General features: G+C 33.4%; 3 protein-coding genes across 3 annotated transcripts; 1 reads left to right on the top strand and 2 right to left on the bottom strand.

The window, feature by feature from the left end:
* The first annotated feature begins 1965 nt into the window (after positions 1-1965).
* Positions 1966-3255, top strand: LOC128178366 (tyrosine-protein kinase receptor Tie-1-like). The gene is made up of 3 exons (XM_052845489.1): positions 1966-2122; positions 2633-2745; positions 3083-3255. Exons 1-3 carry the CDS (start codon positions 2058-2060, stop codon positions 3223-3225), a joined length of 321 nt encoding a protein of 106 aa, XP_052701449.1. The 5' UTR covers positions 1966-2057; the 3' UTR covers positions 3226-3255.
* A 6514-nt stretch (positions 3256-9769) lies between these two features.
* Positions 9770-13838, bottom strand: LOC128179012 (uncharacterized). The gene is made up of 6 exons (XM_052846474.1): positions 13513-13838; positions 11456-11599; positions 10843-10933; positions 10440-10584; positions 10120-10304; positions 9770-9938 (listed from the first exon to the last, which is right to left on the bottom strand). The coding sequence occupies exons 1-6, from the start codon at positions 13609-13611 to the stop codon at positions 9874-9876; spliced, it is 729 nt and encodes a 242-aa protein (XP_052702434.1). The 5' UTR covers positions 13612-13838; the 3' UTR covers positions 9770-9873.
* A 126-nt stretch (positions 13839-13964) lies between these two features.
* LOC128179013 (expansin-YoaJ-like) lies at positions 13965-17114 on the bottom strand. The gene is made up of 6 exons (XM_052846475.1): positions 16955-17114; positions 16479-16622; positions 16191-16281; positions 15231-15375; positions 14247-14431; positions 13965-14141 (listed from the first exon to the last, which is right to left on the bottom strand). Exons 1-6 carry the CDS (start codon positions 17048-17050, stop codon positions 14077-14079), a joined length of 726 nt encoding a protein of 241 aa, XP_052702435.1. The 5' UTR covers positions 17051-17114; the 3' UTR covers positions 13965-14076.
* Between the last annotated feature and the right edge of the window lie 6171 nt (positions 17115-23285).

Genomic DNA, 23285 nt, shown 5'->3' with positions numbered 1-23285 from the left:
CTTGATGTTTTATGTGAAAGCAAGAGAGTATTAAATCGTATGATTAAATATTTATTATTCACTCTGCTTTGCTGCATGAACTTTGTTTCTAATCAAATGCTTTTTATTTTAGATGAGTAACTGTAATATAAAAAAAACCCAATGGCATCAAAATGCAACGTCAGTTTTTCCCCCTAATTAACCTACAAGCATTAAAAGTTAATTGAAAACATCTCTCACTTTTGAGCTTAAGGACATCGAAGGGCAAACAAAACCTAATGATTTGGATTTTGTGGCGTCTAAATAAGAAAAAAAAACACATTCGAAAATATTTTAAATACTTTACTTCTTTAAACTGCAGTTTCATGAATTTCCATAAATACACAAAATTTAAACAATGATAAAGTTCTTCGAATTATAAAAACTACAGATTTTTCATCCGATGATTTCAAACTTAAAAAAAAACAAACAAAAAACTTGTGTTTTTTTTATGTTGTTTTTAGTCATGGATACATAAAGGTTATTTTAGAGACAAAAATTTATATATGAAATTAAAGAAACTTTTGATCTTTAAGATAAAAAGTAGGATTGCTCATCAGCAAATCTTGCTTCACAACGCATTTCAGGCGGGTACAAACTGTACCTTGGAAGTTGTCAAGAAATGGGATCAAAATACGTGTAACACAAAGAGTTGTATTTTAATCACTAGTGTTACTAGGAGTTTATTATTACTTTTAAATACCCCAACCCTTACTGACAGGAGTTTAAATTAAAAGAATAGATCTGTGATGCACTCTAATTCTGAGGATTTCAATCACTCTTTCCGACATGAAATTATATACATGTATAGAAAGAACACTCCACTTCTCCGATTGTTTGTGGGCTTATTTTAATATCATTTAAACATATTTATCACATGTGCAGAATTATTCCGATATTTATTTTTACAAAAATACTTTTGTTTAAAGGAAAAAAAATCAAAGGTTTGCTACTGTTTAGAATCTAATTTCGTGCTATAAATAGATCACCACGTAGTGCCATTTTTTTGTCGTTCTAAATACAAATTGATCCATTAACTTGTTTTTATAGTCTAAATGTATTTTTTTAAATTCACAATGCAGATCTAAAACAACCAGTAATGCACCGACAATGCAGAATTTGTCATTTAGTTGTGAAACGATACTTTAAAAGAGCTAAAAAGGTGCTTTTAATTCATGACTCAAATATCTAAAAAATAATTGATAAGAGTTTTATAATCACATGTATTGCAAACCGATAAAGACGAGATATTTCTTCTATAAATTTAGCTTCAATAATGTTAGTGTATACATGTACATAATGCGAAAACCAATACAAGACCGACTGTATTCATCCCGAGAAACGAAGAAAAACTACGTCATTGATTTACAATGGCAATAACCAGTTTGTCCAATTTCTGATTTCATTGAAAACAGGAAGACCTACATGCAAGTAAAGAAATATTTGAATGACTGTATTTGTGCAAATAGAGCTCCTTTATACCGAAGTGACACGAAATTGTATCGGGTTTTACAAAATCGCAAGAAAGACCATTAATCACGTATTGTAGAATCAATATTAGCATGTTTTAGGTTTAATCTTTATTTAATTAAGTTCCAATTTTGTTTATTAATCATAGTCTACAAGAAAATGCTGAGTACTAGGAAATTAAACTTGAAACAGTTTGAGGATATATATTTATAGATCAATTCAATATTTATGCAATTTTAAATCGATTCATATGAAAAGTAATTTTCCATTCTATCTTTCGTTGTATCTTGTCTCTTCATCTGTTGCTCTAATTATCCGCAGTCTCTGTGTGTGTGTGTGTTTGGTTTTAATTTTACTCCTAGTTTCTGGTTAGAATTCCAGTCCTTTGTAGGATTTATTTTAAAATACGCGTGAAAGAAATTGACAATTTTGTACAATGACGTCCATTAACTAGCGCTCTATAGGTCGATATGGTACTTTTTCTACAGAGAGACCGCAGACGACCTCCTAGATAAGAACCGAGTCATTCGTAGATCTCCGCGTCCAACTCTTTTTTGTTATCGGGCAACATGAAACATTTACAAACCTTTGTATTGTTTTTCTGCTGTATTGCTGTTTCACAAGCTGCAAGAAGGTATTATTTGTTCGTTAATTGTAACGTTGCAGACTTGAAGCACCTCTTAATAATGACCACATGTCATTGAGTGTATATCTATTGTATACATATATTGCCTGTTTATCAGAGTTAAAGAACACTTAATGCACCATTGGAACAGACTTGCTTTGTCATTGTTTCCGATACATTGAATGCATGGGTCTTTATATAGATTTATTTCCTAATTGTTAAGGAATCTTTTTTTTTTTATTCGAAGGCATTTCTGATAAGAACAAACCTCAATCTGATTCAATAAATTTAAAAGGTGTAGATTTTCAACCAAAAAACTTCTACTATTATACTAAAACGTTTTTGCACATTTCGATCGGGTCCTTAATGTATATACACACAAACAATCACGCCTTTAGAATTCGAATGAATTAAGCACTAAGGTCTGGATATTGTAATTTGGTAAGCGTACCTTATAAAATTTTCATGTTTTAATGGATTTGCTGCTTGGCTTACCGCACATTTTCAATTTTTCATCAGGAAGAGAGAATGGTGCCGCCCCGTGGACACAGAGACAGAGTGTCACACCGGTATCCTCGGTGGTTCCTGTCACATGCATGACGGCATGTGCTGCTGTCCTCCTATCTTCCCAGGTATGACGTCATCAAAAATGGTACACGTACTTTTTGTATCTTACATTGAAGTTATTCACTGAGTTAATACATGTCCATTACAAATACATGTATGTAAGTTCCAAAAGCACATTTCTGGAGCGAGGGTAGATTTATTTCAAAAAATATTTTAGAGAAAATAATAACAAGGGTTTGCTCGATGAACAACTGCTCAACTGCAATGTACATGTAGATACGGTGTTGCTACTTGCTAGTGATTAAAAAAAACCAAATTGTGTCAAGTATCATATTTTCCGTACTGGGTATTGATGGGAGACTGTAAGCTATTCAGAAACTATGATTTGATTTTGATTTTCAGGGAAGAGAGAAGTGGGTCACTGTGCCATGGTTTGGGACTGGAACTGTCCCCCGGGCTGTACCATGGTGACGGATTGTCAGGACAGGTGTGGCGCCCCTGGACAGTACTGCTGCTGGTGCACCTCCCACGGGGCTCAAAAGTGATACTAGACCAATAAAAGAGAGTTAATCCGATATATGTTCTGTTCTTGTACTGCCTGAATAGGAGTTGCGTTTCTTTTTTTTCATCAGAAAATGTAAATATATTTAATTCAGGTTGAAAGATATAACAACGTTTTATCGAGCACGTGGTTTGCTATTTATAGTTTGTTTACTAAGGGTGGTTTACGAGTAGTAATACTGGTTAGAACAGTTATTAGGGCATGACTGGTATGCTTTGTGATTTTAAGTTATTCGAGCTCAAGACTTAGCGCTGTTTACACGCTTTGCAATGTCGGACTCTGATAGCGGTTTGTTGGGCGGGGACACCGACAAGAGTTCTTCAACTCCAGCCGCCGATATAACGGACACTTTCAACCTATTTAAGTGTTACTTGGCTTCTTCGCTAAACTCGTTCAAGAAGGAGCTTTTGGACAGCCAAGAAGGTAGAGAAATTGATTTAGAGAAAAAACTTAAAAAAGATATAGCGTCTTCATTAAAGAGTCCGGGCAATAAAATACAGTTTGAATTCAATGAAGAAATCATCGCAGATTTGCAAAAGTTAAAGAAAAAAGTAAAATCTAAGAGTGAGTGTGAAGCATTCGATAGCATCATAACAAAGTTGTCTAAACGAAATAAACTTATCCGTATAGCAGACAATTCTCCAGCAGGGTGGGCCACAGTTCATCAATATGAGCACAACGACATCGCCTCTGATTCGGACGATGACAAAAAACTACGACAGGCAGAAAACAGAGCTTTGCGTGCTATTAAAGAGAAGAAGAGGTTCCAGCCATACAAACCACGCCCTTCCGGATACAGCGCTCCTCAGCCTGCTACTGGCAGTATTCCTTCCGCTGCTGCTGGAAGTCAACAGCAGCTTTTTCGTGGCTTCGGGAAACGCCGTGAACCATCTTCCTACGACATCTGTTTCCACTGCAAGTCAGTCGGGCACTGGAGGAAACACTGTCCCCTGTTCAGCGCCGCCAATCAGTCAAGCGGTTCGGGATCAGTTAGTAAATGATAAGTATGACGATTTTGATTTCATGGCTTATGAAAGTTTCTGTAATTTGAAAGAAAATGATATCATATCTGAACATCAAATTTATTTGAAAAATTTAGAAAGCTTTAGAGATTCTAAAGGTGTAAAGCATCGGTTAAGAAATGCAGTACAATTTTGGAAGAGTATAAATGCATCTGACTTCATTATCAGTACTATTAGCACTGGCTATGTAATTCCATTTATTATGCCACCAAAAGAAATGTACATGAAAAATAATAAGTCTGCCATACTCAATGCTGAATTTGTTTCTGACACTGTTTCAGAATTGTTACTTTCAAGTTGTATTATACAAGTTCCTTTCATACCTGTTGTGGTAAATCCGCTAAGTGTAGCAATGAACAGTTCTGGTAAGAAGAGGTTAATCCTTGATCTGAGTGTTTTGAACAAGTTTGTAAGAAGAGACAAAGTGAAATTTGAAGACTGGAAAATAGCATTGCAATATTTTCAAAAAGGGTTTCATATGTTTAAATTTGACCTTAAGTCTGGTTATCATCATATAGATATTTGCTCAGCACAACAAACTTTTTTGGGTTTTTCTTGGAATAATTTATTTTATGTATTTACAGTTTTGCCTTTCGGTCTTTCTTCGGCACCTTACATTTTTACAAAGTGTTTACGACCAATGGTGAGATACTGGAGGCAGTCGGGTGTCAACATTGTGTTGTATTTAGACGATGGCCTGGGATTGGCTGAATCATACGAGAAAGGGGTATCTGATAGCCTTTTCGTTAAAGATTCCTTAGAAAAGGCTGGGTTTTTGGTAAATTTGGAAAAGTCTATTTTTGAACCTTGTCAAATGTTAGAATGGCTAGGAATGATATGGAACACTAACATGTTTTGTTTGTCTATTCCAGAGAGACGTATACAAGATTGTAAGAGCACTTTAGCAGATTTGTTTCATAGATTACCAAAAATTACTGCAAGACAATTGGCTCAGTTTACGGGCAAGGTTATTTCTATGGGACCAGTGATCGGTAACATTAGTAGACTTATGACAAGAAAGTGTTATGAAATTATCGAGTCCCGATTTGCATGGGATAGTTTGATTAGATTTGATAGTTCACATGAGTTTTTGCAAGAACTTTCGTTCTGGTCGAAGAATTTGGACATGTATAACTGTCGTTTTATGAAAGATTATTCTAAATCAATTGCTATTTTATGCACAGATGCTAGTTCAGTAGCTGCAGGAGCTGTATGTCAATTATCAGGTACACACAAGTACTTTCACAGTAATTTTTCAGAAGTAGAGAGTGCACAAAGTTCCACCTGGCGAGAACTTAAGGCAATTCAGCTTGCTTTATTTTCGTACAAAGAAAACCTTAGTGGGAAGTCTGTGAAAATATTGACTGACAGTAAAAATTGTGTTTCAATTGTCCAAAGTGGTAGCACGAAAAATGATTTACATGTAATTGCTCTTTCTATTTTTCATTTGTGTTTGCAGAGAAAAATTTCGTTAGATATTGCATGGATTCCCAGAGAAATGAATGAAACGGCAGATTATTTAAGTAAATTAGTGGATTACGATGATTGGTCTGTATCTGGTGAATTTTTTGAATTTATGAATAATATGTGGGGCCCTTATACAGTGGACAGATTTGCAAATTATCTTAATAAGAAATTACCTAGATTTAACTCTTTGTTCTGGAATCCTGGTACTGATGCAGTTGATTGTTTTTCTCAAGATTGGAGTTCAGATAATAATTGGCTAGTGCCACCTATTCATTTAGTCATGAGAAGTTTAAGGCATCTTATGTATTGCAGATCACGAGGTACTTTGATCGTTCCTTATTGGCCATCGGCGCCGTTTTGGTCTATGATTTTTGGACCGGATATGACATATAGAAGTTATGTAACAGATGTTATTCAGTTTAATGATGTAAGAGGTATTTTGTGCAGCGGCACGTCTAAGAACTGTATATTTGGGACTGAAAAATTTCATGGTTCTTTATTGGCTGTTAAACTTTGTTCTGTATGAGCAGATTTGAACATGGTCCTAGTACTGTTGTACTGAGTGACGTGGTTAGATGCTTGAATTGTGCATTTGTATGTATCTGTTGTATATATTTTATGCTATTGCAGAATGACGACTGATGAGATGATATTGTGTAAGACACGGTCCTAAGAGCATTAGGCATTAGTGACATGGTCTTGGAATTTGTTTTTGACATGGTCCCTGTTATGGACAGAGCGACATGGTCAAATTTGAAATAAAATAATGTGAGGGACTAACAAATGTTTCCGTGTTTACATTTTTCAGATGTTTTCCAAACAGGAAGATGGGCCTCAATTCAGACATCGGGGGAAAATTTGGCGGACCTGAAGTTCTTCTGTGAAAAATCCAAATCTGAAAGTACTTTTCGTAAATATCGGTATGCCTTTAATTCATGGATAAAGTGGTGTTATTCGCAAAGTCCTAAAGTGCAACACTTCCCTGCTTCTGATTTCAACGTTTCCATATATTTGATTAATTTATCAAAACAATTTAACTCTGTTGCAAAAGTTAATGAAGCCTTTTATGCCATTTCTTGGGCTCATGAAATTTCAGGAACACAAAATCCTTGTCATTCATCATTAGTCGTTTCAGTTTTGGAAGGAGCTCGCCGCTTAAGTGCTAAACCTGTTACCAAGAAAGAACCAATAACTTCTGAAATTTTACAGCAAATAGTGAATCGTTACGGGATCGGAAGTAGCAGTTTACCAGACATTCGAATTTCTTGTATGTGTCTATTAAGTTATGCAGCTTTTTTACGTTTTTCAGAACTGGTCAACTTAAAACGCTCTGACATTACATTTTATGAGGACCATCTTTCTTTGTATATCTCTAAGAGTAAAACAGATAAATATAAGACTGGGAGTAATGTAATAGTTTCTAAAACAAATAATGTTACTTGTCCGTATGGTATGTTACAATTGTATTTAAAAATTGCTGACATTGCTTCGGATTCTGATTGTTTTATTTTCAGGGCGTTATCATTTTGTAAAAAATCTGGTAAATATAAATTAAGAAATTCTGGACCATTGTCTTATAGTAGAGCAAGGGAATTATTACTTAATGCTTTGGAAAGTGTTGGTGTGGATAAGTCCAAATTTGGTCTTCACAGTTTAAGGTCAGGGGGCGCTACTGCGGCTGCTAATGCTGGTGTGAGTGACAGACTGTTTAAGAAGCACGGCAGGTGGCGCTCTGACAACGCAAAAGACGGTTATGTTCATGAAAATGTAAAATCATTGATGTCTGTGTCTCAGTCATTGAATATTTGAATGTGTTCAATAATAAATATAACTTACAGTTTTTCTTTTCCCCTTTCTTTGTTACGTTCGAAATGCGCTAGTCTTGGAGCACTTACCCATAATCAGTGTTGTTATGATTGAATAAGGTTGTAAATATTTTATGTTCGTTTGAGATAGTTCGAATTAGAACATAAATGTACGTATGTCAAGAATCCCAAGATTTTTGAAGAGACTATATGTATTACGGTAAAATAAAAGATACAAATTTTACTTTTGTTTTGAAGAAGAAGAACAAGAAAGATGAAATCTGACGATGATTTAAATAGATTTCATCGACTTTCATTAGAAAACGTTCAAAGTTAAAATATGTAACCCCAAATGTTACTGTTCTTTGGAGGTTGCTTTCCAATGTGAAAGCTACATGTAGCTTTTAAATAATTAATAACATTGCGCCTTATAATATTGCTAATGCGCCAAGATGCATTATACTGACTCTTAATAATTGAATCTTATGCAAAACCAAGGGCATCTACTAAATTTGGTATTGTGCTCTATGTACGTGAATACTGGTCTCCAAAGCTAGTTATCTTGTATAAGTGAAGAAAATGGGCCAAGTTACAGAAAAGGGTCGTGTGTAATCTCTACACGAGGACACTGCTCGAGACCATGAAACTAGTCGCTATCTTCTTGATTTTCTTGAGTTTTGTTGCATGGGCGAACGCAGCGAAATGGTAAGTCATGTACAACATTCTCTATATACTAGAATGACATCTTTAAATAAGGCGTTTCATCAGGCAAACATTGTATACTGTATGTGATAATGAGTTTTATTTGACCAATTGTAATGGAGTATTTATTGGTCCCCAGGAGACGAGAGGACTGTCACTATGCGGAGTCGGAGGAGGCCTGTAAGTCGGTGTACCTCGGCTACCGTTGTCACTTCTCGGTAGAGGACAGCAGGTGTTGTTGTCCGCGTATATTTCCAGGTAAGGCGTCTGTCCGTTACACTTTGTAAAATCCCACTCGTACTATGTTTCCATTAATTTTGCGTTTATTTTTTCAGAAAATTTTCATACCGGAAAATATGCAGAATTGAAGATAATTGTTCTTTACTAGAAAGCATGCACGCGGATATTTACAATTTATATGAAATGACTTATATGTCTGATGGACCGGGTGCAAATTATTTATTTTCAATGTATTCTGTCATACAGTAATTGTCATGTCTTAAAATTTGTATGTACACCTATCCAGAAAATTCTAAAATTTACAACATGACAATTCACTTGTATTCTGAATGTCATATATGCACAATGCTAAACAATAACTTACATGTACTTGCTTACATACTTTTTCAACCGGTACAGATATTTGTCATGTTACTTTTTTCGACAAACATAATCATTTTTGTATTTACAAGGAAAGAGAGCGTTCCCCTGTTTTGGATACGACGAAACACATTGCCATCTGCCATGTCACATGACGGAGGATAAGACTTGTTGTTGGTGCCCTTTGGTTGGAAAATAAAATGTTACGTACTTATATATCATATGATGACGTTAATCGGCTAGTAGAGGAATAAAATTCCAAAGCAGTTGTCAAATATAGAGTGTTTTTGTAATTTATTATAAAACTCATCTAATGATAAAATTGCACTAAACAACAATTATAGACAAAAAGGTGTGTGAATTCAAAATAGTTTACTTCAGCTACATGTAGATGTTGAATAAAAATGGAAATCTAAATCAGTAAACAGATATAAAGGCTGGCTGAATTTTTTTTTACAAAAGTTGTTTTACATTAAAATCAACTACATAAAAAGAAACTATACTCGAGCCTAAAATCCTTCCTTATTGCAAACTTATCAGGTGCTAACGGTAAATACTTTTTTATAATCTTTTAATATCAAGATAAAGAATTTGTCAGCTGCCTCATACTTTATTGATATTTCAAGTTTTTGATATAATAAAGAGATATATTTCGCCATTTCGCAAAATGGCACTTCAAGTTCGAATTTTCATTAGTATGTTGGGAGTTATTTAAAACGCTATAAGTTTGCGATATCAAAGCAGCGTATGTGTTCTTTGTACATATATGCTGAAACATTTTAGTCCTTGCAAACACAATTATTAGTATTTGTCGAGCATTAAATAAAAATAAAAGTAACCATGCATATATTTCTTACAAGTGTCCATTTTTAAACTTATGCATAGTCAAACGACGTACACATGTATGCCTTTTAGATTTTTAATATATGAGTAGTTCAGTAAATTTAATGTAAAGTAACAATGGATATTTGATGAACATAGAAGTAGACAATTTTCACTTTCCAAACTCGGTGCTGTATCTCTTTTTCTGGTAATCTATTTTGGTAAGTTTGGATCAAATTCAAATTGTTTTCCATCACCTTGCATTACAACTCCGTTGACTGAAATAAAAATGAAACACTAAATAGTATAAATAATTGCCAGAAACAAATAAATGATGCATTAAAAAGATTAAAACAAATAGCAAAAATATCAATGCATGATTAGGACCTATTTTTAAGTTTATTGGCCGATACATTGATAGTTAGTTCATATGTTTGCTGATTAATATGGTATGCTTACCTAAATCGGGAACACTGTCAACTATTCTTTCTCCATTTGCTGCAGTCAAACGAATTCGGAAAGGTGGTTTTACTGGTCTTTCAACAGGTTCTGTACCAAATGTCCAAAAGCCATCAGTGGTGTGAGCCAAGGGTGTCCACTGTCGCCACTTCGGTTGATATATTTCTACTTTTGTTGGAGGAATTCTATATATATTCAGACGATTAACTTAGTTAATATAACAATTACTACTCCTCACAAATATGTGCAGTGTTAATTAAATTTACAAGGGAATTTTGTATTCAGCTGTTCTACAATATCGAAAAATCCCAAAGATTTACCTTGCATTTCTGACTTGAAGCTTTATATAGTAAGGACCGCTGCCCTGAAATTTGTACTCCAGTGTTGTATTTCCTACTGGGCACTGTATTGCCTGCATTTCCATCCACATTCTTCCATCAACGTCATCCGTTAAAAGGGGTATCCCTTAAGGTAAAATATGCAATATACATACATGTATATTTTTATACATTTACAATTATTCTTATAAATCAAATTCACTGATTTATAAAACAATATTTCCTCTCACCAAATACCAGATGCAACATTTAATTATTGGAAATGTTGCACTTTTTAACGTTTTTATAAAATCTTTTAAGATGTAGACATTTATATTTATTTTATTGTAATGCATACTCGCGCAATGAAGGATTCGTTTCATGCTTAATTTTGGCTCCACCTTACCTGGCATACAATTTGGACAGTAGTCTTTAACAAATACGGTAAATGTCTCATCGACTTGAGCCCCACCATTAGATTTGCCAGCTATGTTTACCTAAAATTAATTTTTATCGCATAATATAGAAAAATTGAGTGAACCATGACCAGTTTATAAAGTTCATAAAATTTAATCCATTCGTATCACTTAGTACAGGTGTTTAAAACACACTTTAGTAAATAATACATACAGTGTTCATTTCACTGTGTCTTCTATACAAGAAATATAAGCGTACACTGTTCTTGAATAAACTACTTGCGTTACTATCTACAAAACCGTCGAGTGAACAAAGAATTTCTGTCAAAAATGTTTGTCTCACCACAAAACTGATGCTTTAAAGTTAAGAACATGCTTCCACATATATTACTTGATTGCTTCATAAAACATAGACCCAAACCTATGTTTAGGCATCATATTTCGAAAATTTCTTTTTAAAAATACTTCATAAATTTTGCAAATAATATCAAATGAACTGATAAAAAAAGAATACTATCTACTTTTGTTATGAAAATATCTGTACATATGTTCTTTGAAAACAAATACATAAAAAGATGGTATTTTTTATCTTAAAAATCGTACCCTAAAGCAAACACCACACGCGTATCCCCGGTAGAACTGGCGGGGGTTGATGGCGATGGTCCTGTCTATGTACCGGGCCACGGGGGGCATGCTCGGGGGGTCGTAGCTACACGTTCCTCCGTGCGTAGCTTCAAAAAATATACCCTAAACAGAAATGAAAATCTAGGTTATCTTTAAAATATTTGGAAAAAGTCGATGCGAGTTATTGCAGTACCTATGGACAACCGAAAGGACTAAAATACGTATATTTTTCTAAAACAATTCTATTTTTAATTCACAATTCATAAAAACCCCCATTATATATGGCTCTGAATATAAAACAAACGTAATTATCTGCAATATTAATATACATGCTAATAACGTTAAGTATCTTAAACAAATAACAACAAAATAAACAAATATGATAAATAGTCTTAAAGGGACATGGTCACGATTTTGGTCAACATTTTTTTTTACGATTTTAATGTTTACAATGCTTTAGAAAGGCATTTTAATAGGCAACCAAAATTTGAGTGTCATTTGATGAGTTATAAGCGAGTTACAGAGCTTACAATCCTTCGCTATTTAAACAAAGCGTTTAATTGTTAACATTTTGAACGTTGAAGTGAAAATTCCAGTTTTAGACCTAAAATAAATGTGATAATCGTTAGGAACTGTTTATTTATGCTTTAAATGAATAATAAGATACACAAACCAGCTTAAAAAAGATTTTTTACTGGATTTGGAGCCTATGTAAACAAAAACAGGGCATGAGCCTTGTTTACATGACGAAGAATTGTAAGCCCTGTATCTTGCTTAAAACTCAACGACTGGCACCCAAATTTCATTTGATCATTAGAAATGCATTCAAAAAGTATTGCAAATAATAAAAACAGAAAAATAAAATTTGACCAAAATCGTGAACATGCCCCTTTAACAAACAAACAAACATCAATACAAAACAAAAGGGGGGTGTACAGCGTTACAACCCCCCCCCCCCCCCCAAAAAAAAATAAAAAATAAAATCCCCCCTCATTCTGTTAAGAAGGAGGGGATAAAATATTTTAAACATATTTGTCGTCATATATCCAAAGGGGGTGGGGTTGTCTGTAACCAAGACTCCCAAAAATGCTCTTAGTTTCCTCGACTGTTGGCTAGTAGAGTTGCCTCTCTTTAAAAATGACTTAAATTTTGTAGTTAATAAATCAAACACAGCTTCATCACTGGTCTATCCTAAATGTTCTATGCATGCATGATGTTTTTATGTATTCTTGGCCATGATCACTATTTATCGCCAAGTGTAAACAGAAACATGCCTCTGATGTGCCTCGAATGGCTTCCGTCTGAAGTACTCGCTTGACAGATTTGTTTGGAGTCTTCCAATGTTAGTCGAATGCTTAGATTTAATTTAATAACGCCACCTGGTATTTAAGTTTGATGTAAATGATTGTAAAATTTGTGTTGTGTTTTGCATTGATAATGTTGGATCTACTTTTGTTGTTAATTTGGATTTTGATAGTAGTGTTGATTTATGCATATTCATATTGCAAAGACGACTGATGAATTTGTTTGAAAGATCATAAATTTTGTTATAGATTCTTGAAAATGCTGTTGATTTGCTTAAAATGTAGGTTTTGTTCTTTTCATAGTCAATACGATAGGATTCTACTTATATATAATACAAGATATATTTTAATCATTTATGCATCATTATTTTTTCGATCAACAATTGATAAAATGTGTAAAACAATTATATTTTTTTTGATAGGATATTACATAAACATATTTTCAATACTTTGATATCCATAAAGTTTATTCATATTGTTTTGTAATTTTGGAAACATTTCCTTTCTAAATTCAAAATATTAAATTTAAAAAAAATCATTTTAAATAGCAACTATAGATACGACAAAAATTGAAGATAAACATAAAATTAGAAATCAACTATGAATCTTTTTTAAAACCTAGACAGAGTCAACACAGCAACTGGCGGTTTGGTATACACCCATCAGAATCATTTTGAATTCGTACGATGAATGATTTTTGAAAATGAACAAGACGAAAAATTAATCACTTACATTCCCATGGTATCTATATTTGTAAAGATCCAAAATATCTCTATGTTGAATTCCCTGCACTAGTCCAAAAAATGCAAGACAAAACACAACTGCATACATCGTTCAAACAGGAGGGGAAAAAGCAAACGCCGTGTATTTGCCCGTGCGATGTTTGTCGCTATCAACGAAGAAACTCACACAATTGAACATGTTTTTATTGTTCGCGTATGGATTAACAATTAGTCAAAAACACGACTTGTCAGCTCTATTTGTAACGACGCATTGCTGTCCGAGTTCCGCTAACCAGATCATGGAGATCGGACCATAAAACTGTCATGGCCGACTGTCCTGGTCCTTTCTGCGCTTATTCGTGTTTGTTACAGGCGATGATACAATAGTTTTTCTTTGCCTTATTTAGTTTTAAAAGTTATGAATAAGAGCAATTACGAAAATGGATTGCACAAATCTTAATATGTAATTGTAAAAATATTTCTTTATTCGGTGTCTCTATACATTTGTATAATACAAATCTACAAGCTATGTTACAATACTGAAAGCAGCTCTCGATGTTGACTCGCCGACTGGTTAGTGAGGTAAAGAATGATCCAAGTTAAACTGAACCCCATCTCCATGTAACACGACATCATTACCTAATAAACGAAATAAGTAAAATAAATGATTAAGCCTGTAATGTGCCTCAACAAAAAAGTACTTGTACTTGTATTATTATGTGACCTTGCACTAGCTAGTTTTACCTAAGCGAGGTACGTGGTCCTGGATTGCCTGGCCATTAGCGGCAGTCAAACGGACTCGGATGGGGAAGACAACCGGTTTATCTACAGGGTCACTTCCGAATACCCAGAATCCATCAGTAGTGTGATGTAACGCTGACCATCTATTAGACTTAGGTTGGTACATTTCTACACCTGTGGCCGGAATTCTGTAGGGCCAACAATATGATGCAACGTTAAACTATAATGATTATGAAGTATTAAACGACGCTTTCGCAATACATTGAAATATTGTAATTATTTTGAACAAAAATTGTCTACAAAAGATGAATCCTAAGCTTAAAATCTATTGAAGCCAGGTTTTTGTACATTTGATGCTAATGTGAAGTATTTTTTAACTTCCTGACTTTACATACACATGTACATCGATGTCAGGCACAAAAAGCCCCAAAACAAGATTTTTTAGGGTCAGACGACACATTCCTCAATGTTATATAACTTTTTCCAGAAATTTGTTATTAACCACTACTTTGACAAGCTTTCTTGCAAACATTAGGATACCTTACCAGGCATTTCTGCAAAATACTAGAGTATGCAATTTCCTATATAATCTTCTTGAAAACACTTGAATTGCTGATATAAAAATTTATATATTGTAATATATAGAGCCAGGGCGGGGTTTGAACTCACAACCAATGGAATCTACATTCCTAGCAGTGAGCGGCCACCGCTCTAACCACTCGGCCATCTAAGATTGCAAAAAAAAAAAGAAGAAGAATTCAAATAATTTTAAAAATGATTATAAATAATAATTTTTATTGGAACTCTTTATAATTACGAGGAGATACAAAAAAAGATGCTCTAGGAATGTGTCGTCTGACCTTAACTTAACCCTCAAAACACCAGTACGTCACGTGGCTAACAACGGAAAACAAGGGAAATGACTGATCACTCCCCGTGAACAGTGATCATTATACCGTTATTCATTTTTTTTCGTAATCCCCATACCTTGCATTTCTGATTTGAAGTTTCAGATACCAATTATTGCTCCCTTGAAATTTGTACTCAATCTTCCCATTGCCAACTGGACACTGAATAGCTTGGATTTCTATTTTCCATCTACCATCTCCATTTTCAGCTAAATCTAAGGCACCTTTTACATGAAACAAAATCAAAGTGAAACTTTATAAAGTTTATCTTAAAAAAATGAATCATCCATAATCGTAAATTTTATATGAAAGAATGTATAACGCTTGATCAATTAAATATAATATCTAAGGTCTGTCCAAAGACATTTATGCAGCTCAATTGGACAATTTTTAATAATTAATTGATAAAAAAATGTGAAAGAAGTGCAATTGAAATCGATAAAAGGGAACATATCAAATATAGTATTTTCATTGACATATTATCATTTTTCAATCTGAAAAATTTACAGGAACAAAAACAGATTTCTTATGGAGACTTAATGGGAAATATTTACATCTATTCTCCATTCGGAAGTCACTTGGATTTTTCAACGTTATTATCCGGGTACTTTTATCTCTTTTGCAATGCAAAATCCCCGTAGACTTTTTATTTTTAGCTGTGTTTTGAAACTTGACAAGCTAGAAGGAGCGTTTTAAATGGGAAATCTTGGGATTTTTTTTATACATCATTACATGTACTATTGAATGAATATCGTTTGAACATAAAAGTATTTATAAATATTGAATAATTGAAGACAGTGTGCAGAATAAAAATAATTAGCGAAGCTTAACTGAGAAAAAAAACCAAATTGGTAATCTTCAAGTACCAATGATGTTTAAAATATATAAAACAAAAGACAGTATTCTTCCGATTTCTCGGTATTAAAGACCAAAAATTCGAGTCTATTATTTTAATATAGTAGTATAGATATGTCACCTTTTTTCTCTCTATCTAATAAAAATGCAGGATGTACAAAGGGTTTGTATGTTCGTTACTGACCAGCATGGCATTCTGGACAAAGGTCTTTGACAAAAGTAGTGAAAGTTCCAGTTATGGGGTCATTCCCGGCTCCCTGTCCTGTCCCGTGAACCTGAAATAGACACACATGTACTATTGTAGAAGTCAGATAGTAAAAGGTCAAATAGTGGTAATAGCTGTCATTGTATTGCTGCTGAAAAATCGCCAGTTTATAGTCGGTAAAATAAAGCGACCCCCTCCCCTCCGAAGTATAGTTTAAACAGCAACTTTTATCGAGAGAAACTACATCTTTGAAATATCGTCACTTACCCTAAAACACATTCCACAGGATAAGGACCCAAAGAATTGGGGAGCATTCAGCGCCACCAATTTGTTGATGTGTCTGGCCACAGGGGGCATGCTTGGAGGGGAATAACTGCAGGTGCCCCCATCACCGGTCCCATAATAGGTACCCTGAATATCAGCATTTATAAGTTGAACACTAGTGTCTTTTACTAATTAACAATTCTTTATTGTCAATGAGTCCATGACACTAGTTATATAACGTCTTACTGAGTAAAGAATGTATATATAACAGAGCACAGTATAAAATGATGTATAAAAGTATAAACTTCAAAATACGAAAGAGATGCGAAAGAACAAAATAATACTTTGTGTAGTTAAAGATGCTACCATTTTCATAATTATAATTAACTTAAATATCGTTATCATTTTAAAGATGTTTGATAAAGCATAACAAAGGCCCATTCATTTAATCATTCTGGTATAAAAAGAATTCAACTTACGTCTCCTGAGTATTTTTGATGATATAAATTAAGAATCCCTTGGTGCTTTGCTGCCTCCAAAAAGCCGGAAAGAAACAAAAGAATCAAAGGTGTCATGTTCTGTCAAAATATTATCTACAACTGATGCAGTCCTTATCATTAGCTGTCCACGAGTGGCTATATATATACTATATACTCAACCAAGAACACACGGTGTTATGAATGTTTATCACCTGCTTGAATCCGGATTATATGACAATCAGAAAAAATTGGCAATGGAATAATTTATTCTTTGACAAAGTCCGGAATATGTCTTCTTTTTCAATTATTTGGCTTTTTGAATGCAATTTGCATTTGGTCCTAGCCAGTACCAAAAAATATTCGCGTTATGATAAATATTTCCGTCTGTCTTATATCCTGTTTTTGTTGGTTTAAAGAATGATATTTTAATCGTTTAAAGGAAAGCTGTGCATACATGCCCCCCTTTTCATTCCTAAACCACGTAATATATGGATATTTTAAAACATTCTTCACAATCCAACTTATATAACTGTCTGATATTACTTTATTATGACAGTTTTATCGGCTGTTTATCACAGTGCAGTGATGCATCTTGTGGAGTGTGAGGCAAAGAAGATGCCATTTACAATCCCCTGTTCATGGAAAAATGTAGATTCTATCAACTTGTAATGACATTTCAATTTTCAAACATTCTATGAAACAAGTTGTATATTGAAATGAAAACAATGGTCGAAAGGTAATAGTTTATTGAACAAAGCTGCAAACTGTTTGCAAACCTTCTATTTTTATAACACACGACTCAAGTTTAACGCGTACCTTGACACAATAGATCTTCTAGGTTACATAATATCAGTGGAATACCATGTCATGATAGGTGAGCCAGGTCAGTCTTTAATACTATAGGTGAGCCAGGTCAGTCTTTAATACTATGATATTAGGAGTACAGTCCTACTTGATTACTCAATTACTAGTTGTAGATCAACGTTGGTATGATTGGCAGTACATTTCGAAATTTATAGCGGAGATTTTAAGAGTACAAAAAGTACCTTGGTGATTTGATAAATCAAACTATGTTTTTTGTGCTTTCTCCCAATTGTTTTTAAAATTTGCATTTAATTATGCTGTGTAGATTTTTTGTTGATAAACTATACATGTAGAGCCTTTTCAACTTGCGCTGCGTTTGAACCAATTTTTTTTAAGAAAGTAAAAAGAAAGTAATAAAACATTTTTATGTTCGTACCTAGTGATTGTTATTCCAAATCATAGGTTGAAAGACAGATAAAAACGTAGTATATAACATATAAAAGCTTTTTTATTACTGGTGTTCTAACAAAATATTGATTTGCCGTAGAACAGCTGAGTAACATACATTATACAAATCTACAATATACTTAGTTGTTGAAAGCAAACAATACTGAAAGCAGCTCTCGATGTTGACTCGCCGACTGGTTAGTGAGGTAAAGAATGATCCAAGTTAAACATAACGCCATCTCCATGTAACACGACATAATTGCCTAATAAACGAAATAAAAACGTTGAATGATTAAGCTTGTTATGTTCCTTGGCTGGTGGTCGTTTTAGAAAGAAAATCATTCTCAAAATATCAACAAGAAAGAATTATTATTGAAGGTGTGCAATGACCTTGCACTAGTTTTACTTAGGCTAGGTACGTGGTCCTGGACTGTCTGACCATTAACGACAGTCAAACGGACTCGGATGAGGGAGACAACCGGTTTATCTACAGGGTCACTTCCGAATACCCAAAATCCATCAGTAGTGTAATGTTACGCTGACCATCTGTTGGACTTAGGTTGGTACATTTCTACACCCGTAGCCAGAATTCTGTAGGGCCAAAAATTTTGTGGGCCGAAAGATTATCATAATTATTAAAACCTATTCTGAAAAGAAATTGTCTAGAAAAGAGAAATCTGAAGCGTCAAATCCCTTGAAACCCTTCAAGAAAAATAATGACATGTCAAACGTTACAATATTGATCTTTTCCTTTTGTAATGTATAATTCAAATTTCAATATGTACTGTATTATTATCTATTTATATTCTATAATTTTCCACTTGTATAATTTTCCATTTGCATTGTATAATTTTTTTGCATTCTATAATTTTCAACTTTTATTGTATTACTTTCCATTTGCATTATATAAATTTCATTTGTATTGTATAATTTTCCATTTGTATTGTATAATTTTCCATTTGCATTGTATAGATTTTATTTGTGTTGTATAATTTTTTTATTTGTATTGTAAACTAAATCATTTGTATTGCAAATTTATATATGTATATTTGTTTTTATTTGTTTTGTATTTTAAGGATTGTTTTTTGTATGTTACGAAGGATTTCATTGATTAGTATTTATCGGACTGGGTAATGCTAAGGTGTCTTAACCCCGGCTTAGCCTTTTATGTCAGGTTACTTAGATTATAAAATTATTTTCAATAGACCAATTTTAGTTGGAGACACTGATGTGAACGGACCAAAAGTGTTTTTCTAGCGATGGTTCATCTAGAAGACAATATTAAGAAAATAACAAATGTCCTTTAACTCATGATTGTGATAGTGGCATTTTTCATTTACGTGAAAATTTGATTGGGTTATCATATATGAAATTAGGTTAACAAGCAATGATTCAAATAATTACAATACTTAAATAGGACATGCAATAAGATTCTCAAAAATCTATTTTAAAATAAATGAAATTATCAACCCCGTAAAAATATGTGTGCAAATCATGTGCAGCATTCAGATTGGTATTTTGTGGTTTCAAATAACAATTTAGTCCAAATAAATTACATGGTCGGAAACCCAGGGCGTGTATCGCTTCTCATACCTCCACGGTCGGTCTTGCTTCCCTTACCTCCCAGAGCGCGAGTTTTCGATGATGATTTATTAACACTATCAATTTCCTTTGAAAAAATATCTACGACCAATGGCCTCTTGAAAAATATCTTACTGTGTTTTTCCATTAAATTCCGTGATGTTTAAATGCCTCTAAATGCAACACCTATTCACTGCGTATGCATTTACGAGTAATTTACATAAGTAGTTCTCAAACAGTGATTTCTATGTTATCGGTTAAAAATGCATTTCATGAATGTTGTCTAAACACCATGTTTTATAATTATTCAACAAAAAAGTTGACTTTATTGTTAAAAGCAACATTTCAAGAGTTATTTATCATGGATTATATTTTCATGCTCGTCGATCTCATCTCAACAGTCAATGTGAAAACCATTTTAAACCGGTTTTACAAAACAGCTGTTATTGCTGTTACTTATTCACACCCTCCGTGATCTGCACTTTCCGTCGATTTATTTCAGTAAACAATTGATTTCTTCAGTAAGGGAATGTAAATATAACCATTAAATGATTTATTTTTGACGTCATCGTGTCAATAACTGCTGTCGGGTGAGCAGACAATTTATCATAACGCGCGTTATTCAATTTGTCTGCTCACCTGACGGCAGTTATTGACACGACAACGTCAAAAATAATTCATTCAATGCTATAATAACAAAGATCCTTTCATTTAAATGAATTCAATTTACGTCTCCTGTGTATTTTTGATGATATAAATTAAGAAACCCTTGGTGCTTTGCTGTCTCCAAAAAGCAAGACAGAAAGAATCAAAGGTGTCATTTTTTGTCGAAATATTATCTACATCTGATGCAGTCCTTATTATTAGCTGTCCAAGAGTGGCTATAGATATACGTTTTACTCCATAAAAAACATACAGTGTTATGAATGTTATTCACCTACTCGAATCCGGAATTCACGACAATAATAAAAAATGTGCTCCATTGGCCGTCGAAATGATTCACTCTTAAACCAAGTCCTGAATGTGTATTCGTTTTTTTTTTTAATGTTTTGGGAGTATTATAATCCAACTTCCATTTGGTTCTAGTCAGTGCCACGAAAATGTTTGCAATAAATCAAGCCTTCTCTCTTATCCTGATTCTTATCCTGTTTTTGTTTGTTTTAAGAAGGATCTTTTAGTAGAAACACTATGCACACGTTTCTTTATTCAATTTTAAGACCACGTTATATAAAGATATTCTAAAAAAATTTTTATAATATAATTTTTTGACAGTTCCATTGGCTGTTTACCACAATGCTTTGGTGCCTGTAGTGTATTGTGCAGTGTGCAGCAAAGTTGCTGCTTATTCACGGCCCGTGTTCATGGAAATATGTAGATTTCATGAACATGTAATGACATTTTAATTATCAAACATTTTATGAAAGAAACTGCATGTTGTGACGATTTCTCGTTGATAACTTATGCATGTAGATTTTTTTTTTCAATTTGCACTGTGTTTGAACCCGAATTTTTAAGTAAATTAGTTATAAAACATAATTTGTGTATGTTACCAGTCCCAGCTATTCCAAATTTGAGACTAAAAAGACAGATAAAACTTTAAGACGTAATATGTTACATTTAAAAACTATTGTATTACTGGTGTTCTAACAAATGATTTCTTTTGCTGCAGAACAGCCGAGTAACTTAAGTACAATTAATTATTTAATCGTGTTATGAAATCATATTTTTTTAAAAAGGCACATATATAAAAAGATTAGCTTAGATAATTTGATAACTAGATGAACAGTCATTCAAATCTAAATTTATTCTATTTCCACAAAAATGTCCTTTATGAATTGCCAGTGTCGACCTTATTCAAAGAAAAAACTTGATGATATCTCGCGCAAGGGCGGAACTAACACTTAGCCCTTTAATATGATACAATGCTTAAAATGTTGAACCATATTTTTGGGTTTTTTTTGTATATAATGTGCTTTCTTAAAATATTCTTTAAATTTGAAATAAACACCTAACTGGATATATATACATATACGTGGCCTTGATTTTTGGGAGTTGATTTTTATCAACTCTCCTATGCAGTTACTCAGACAAACCGAAAGTGAAACAGTGTTTAGACCTCAGCACAAATCATTGCTGCTGACAAGACTTAGTTCTTGAAAATAATTGATAAATTCGAAGTCATGTATGCTAAAGCTTTATTTTTCAAGTAAACTTATTAATAAATACCTTGAAAATAGTCAGATTTTAAATGGTACGAACAATTTAGATATTTTTTGTAGTCGTATGTATCCCTACGCCAAAGTTCAATATAGTCTCGTTCAACTCGACGCTCGGCTGTCTCTGTAAATCCTTGTCGGAGATTTACGGTGTCAGCCGAGCGTTTGGTTGAACGAGACTAGAGTTCAATATTGCTTGGATCCATACAATTTTCGAGAAATATTTCTATTACTGATACATAGTTTGATTGAATTAATTTTATCTTTAAATATTATTTAACATGATTATAAAATGGGGGTTTCTCGATATTCTTGTCGAAAAAGTCCAAAAATTCAAATTATAAAAATGTGCGTAATTCAAATTAGAAACTACATGTACTTGTCATGCAAAATAGCATATCATTGATTTTGAAATAAATAAACATCGACAAAATCAACTCCCGTCAGTTTTTCAGTACTTTGTTTCATGTTGCAACTGACTGGGAAAAAAATTAAACTTTCACCCTCTCCCCAATACGTCCTCGTTTTATGCATACACGGAACATCATTGAATCATTTAGGCGCAAAACACAATCTAATCATTGTTTAAAAGTTAAGGGGAATGTGCAGCCATCTTGTACATTTGAAGATAGCCGTGGGACTGCACATCTGCAGACCTATCTTGAAGATTTAAAAATCTAAAAAAAAAAATATGAAGAGGGTTCATTAGTATCCACTCTACAGCTTTTTTTTTTTTTAGAATAAGTTTGAATTTAACACATTCATCTTGTAACTTTGCCTCAAAATAGGGTACCCTATTTTTCTCAGTACTCATGGGATTTATTTTTGGAACAAGAAATATCCAGGCTATGCTTAGAACTCCTGTGTCTATGGAGACACAAATCTGAATGTCAATTCAAAACAATCTGTGTTGAATGTGACATTTATCAGCCAGTGTTTGTCTTTGGGGGATGGGGGTGGGGTGGTTTGCTTCTGTCAGATTAAATTTAAATAAATTCTTTCTACAAGTGGGGTATGGGATCAAAAAAGGAATTTTCCTAAATAACAAATAACATATTTTCAATGAACATATAACTTCAATGTACCCAATAAACACAGACAATGATATCTTTGGAGAATAAATAGTTTCTGAGACCTGTTTAAAGAATAAGGTACCCTACTTTGAGACAAAGTTGAAACTTAGATAAACATGCTTAGACCCTTTTCTCAACAAATTATTGTAGAGTGGAAAACACCGACCGCCTTTAATATTTTTCAGATTTTTAAAAATCTTTTTTTTATTT

Source organism: Crassostrea angulata, chromosome 3 (assembly GCF_025612915.1).
Source record: "Crassostrea angulata isolate pt1a10 chromosome 3, ASM2561291v2, whole genome shotgun sequence".
Lineage (NCBI taxonomy): Eukaryota > Metazoa > Mollusca > Bivalvia > Ostreida > Ostreidae > Magallana > Magallana angulata.
This window is presented reverse-complemented; position numbering and strand designations above follow the sequence as displayed.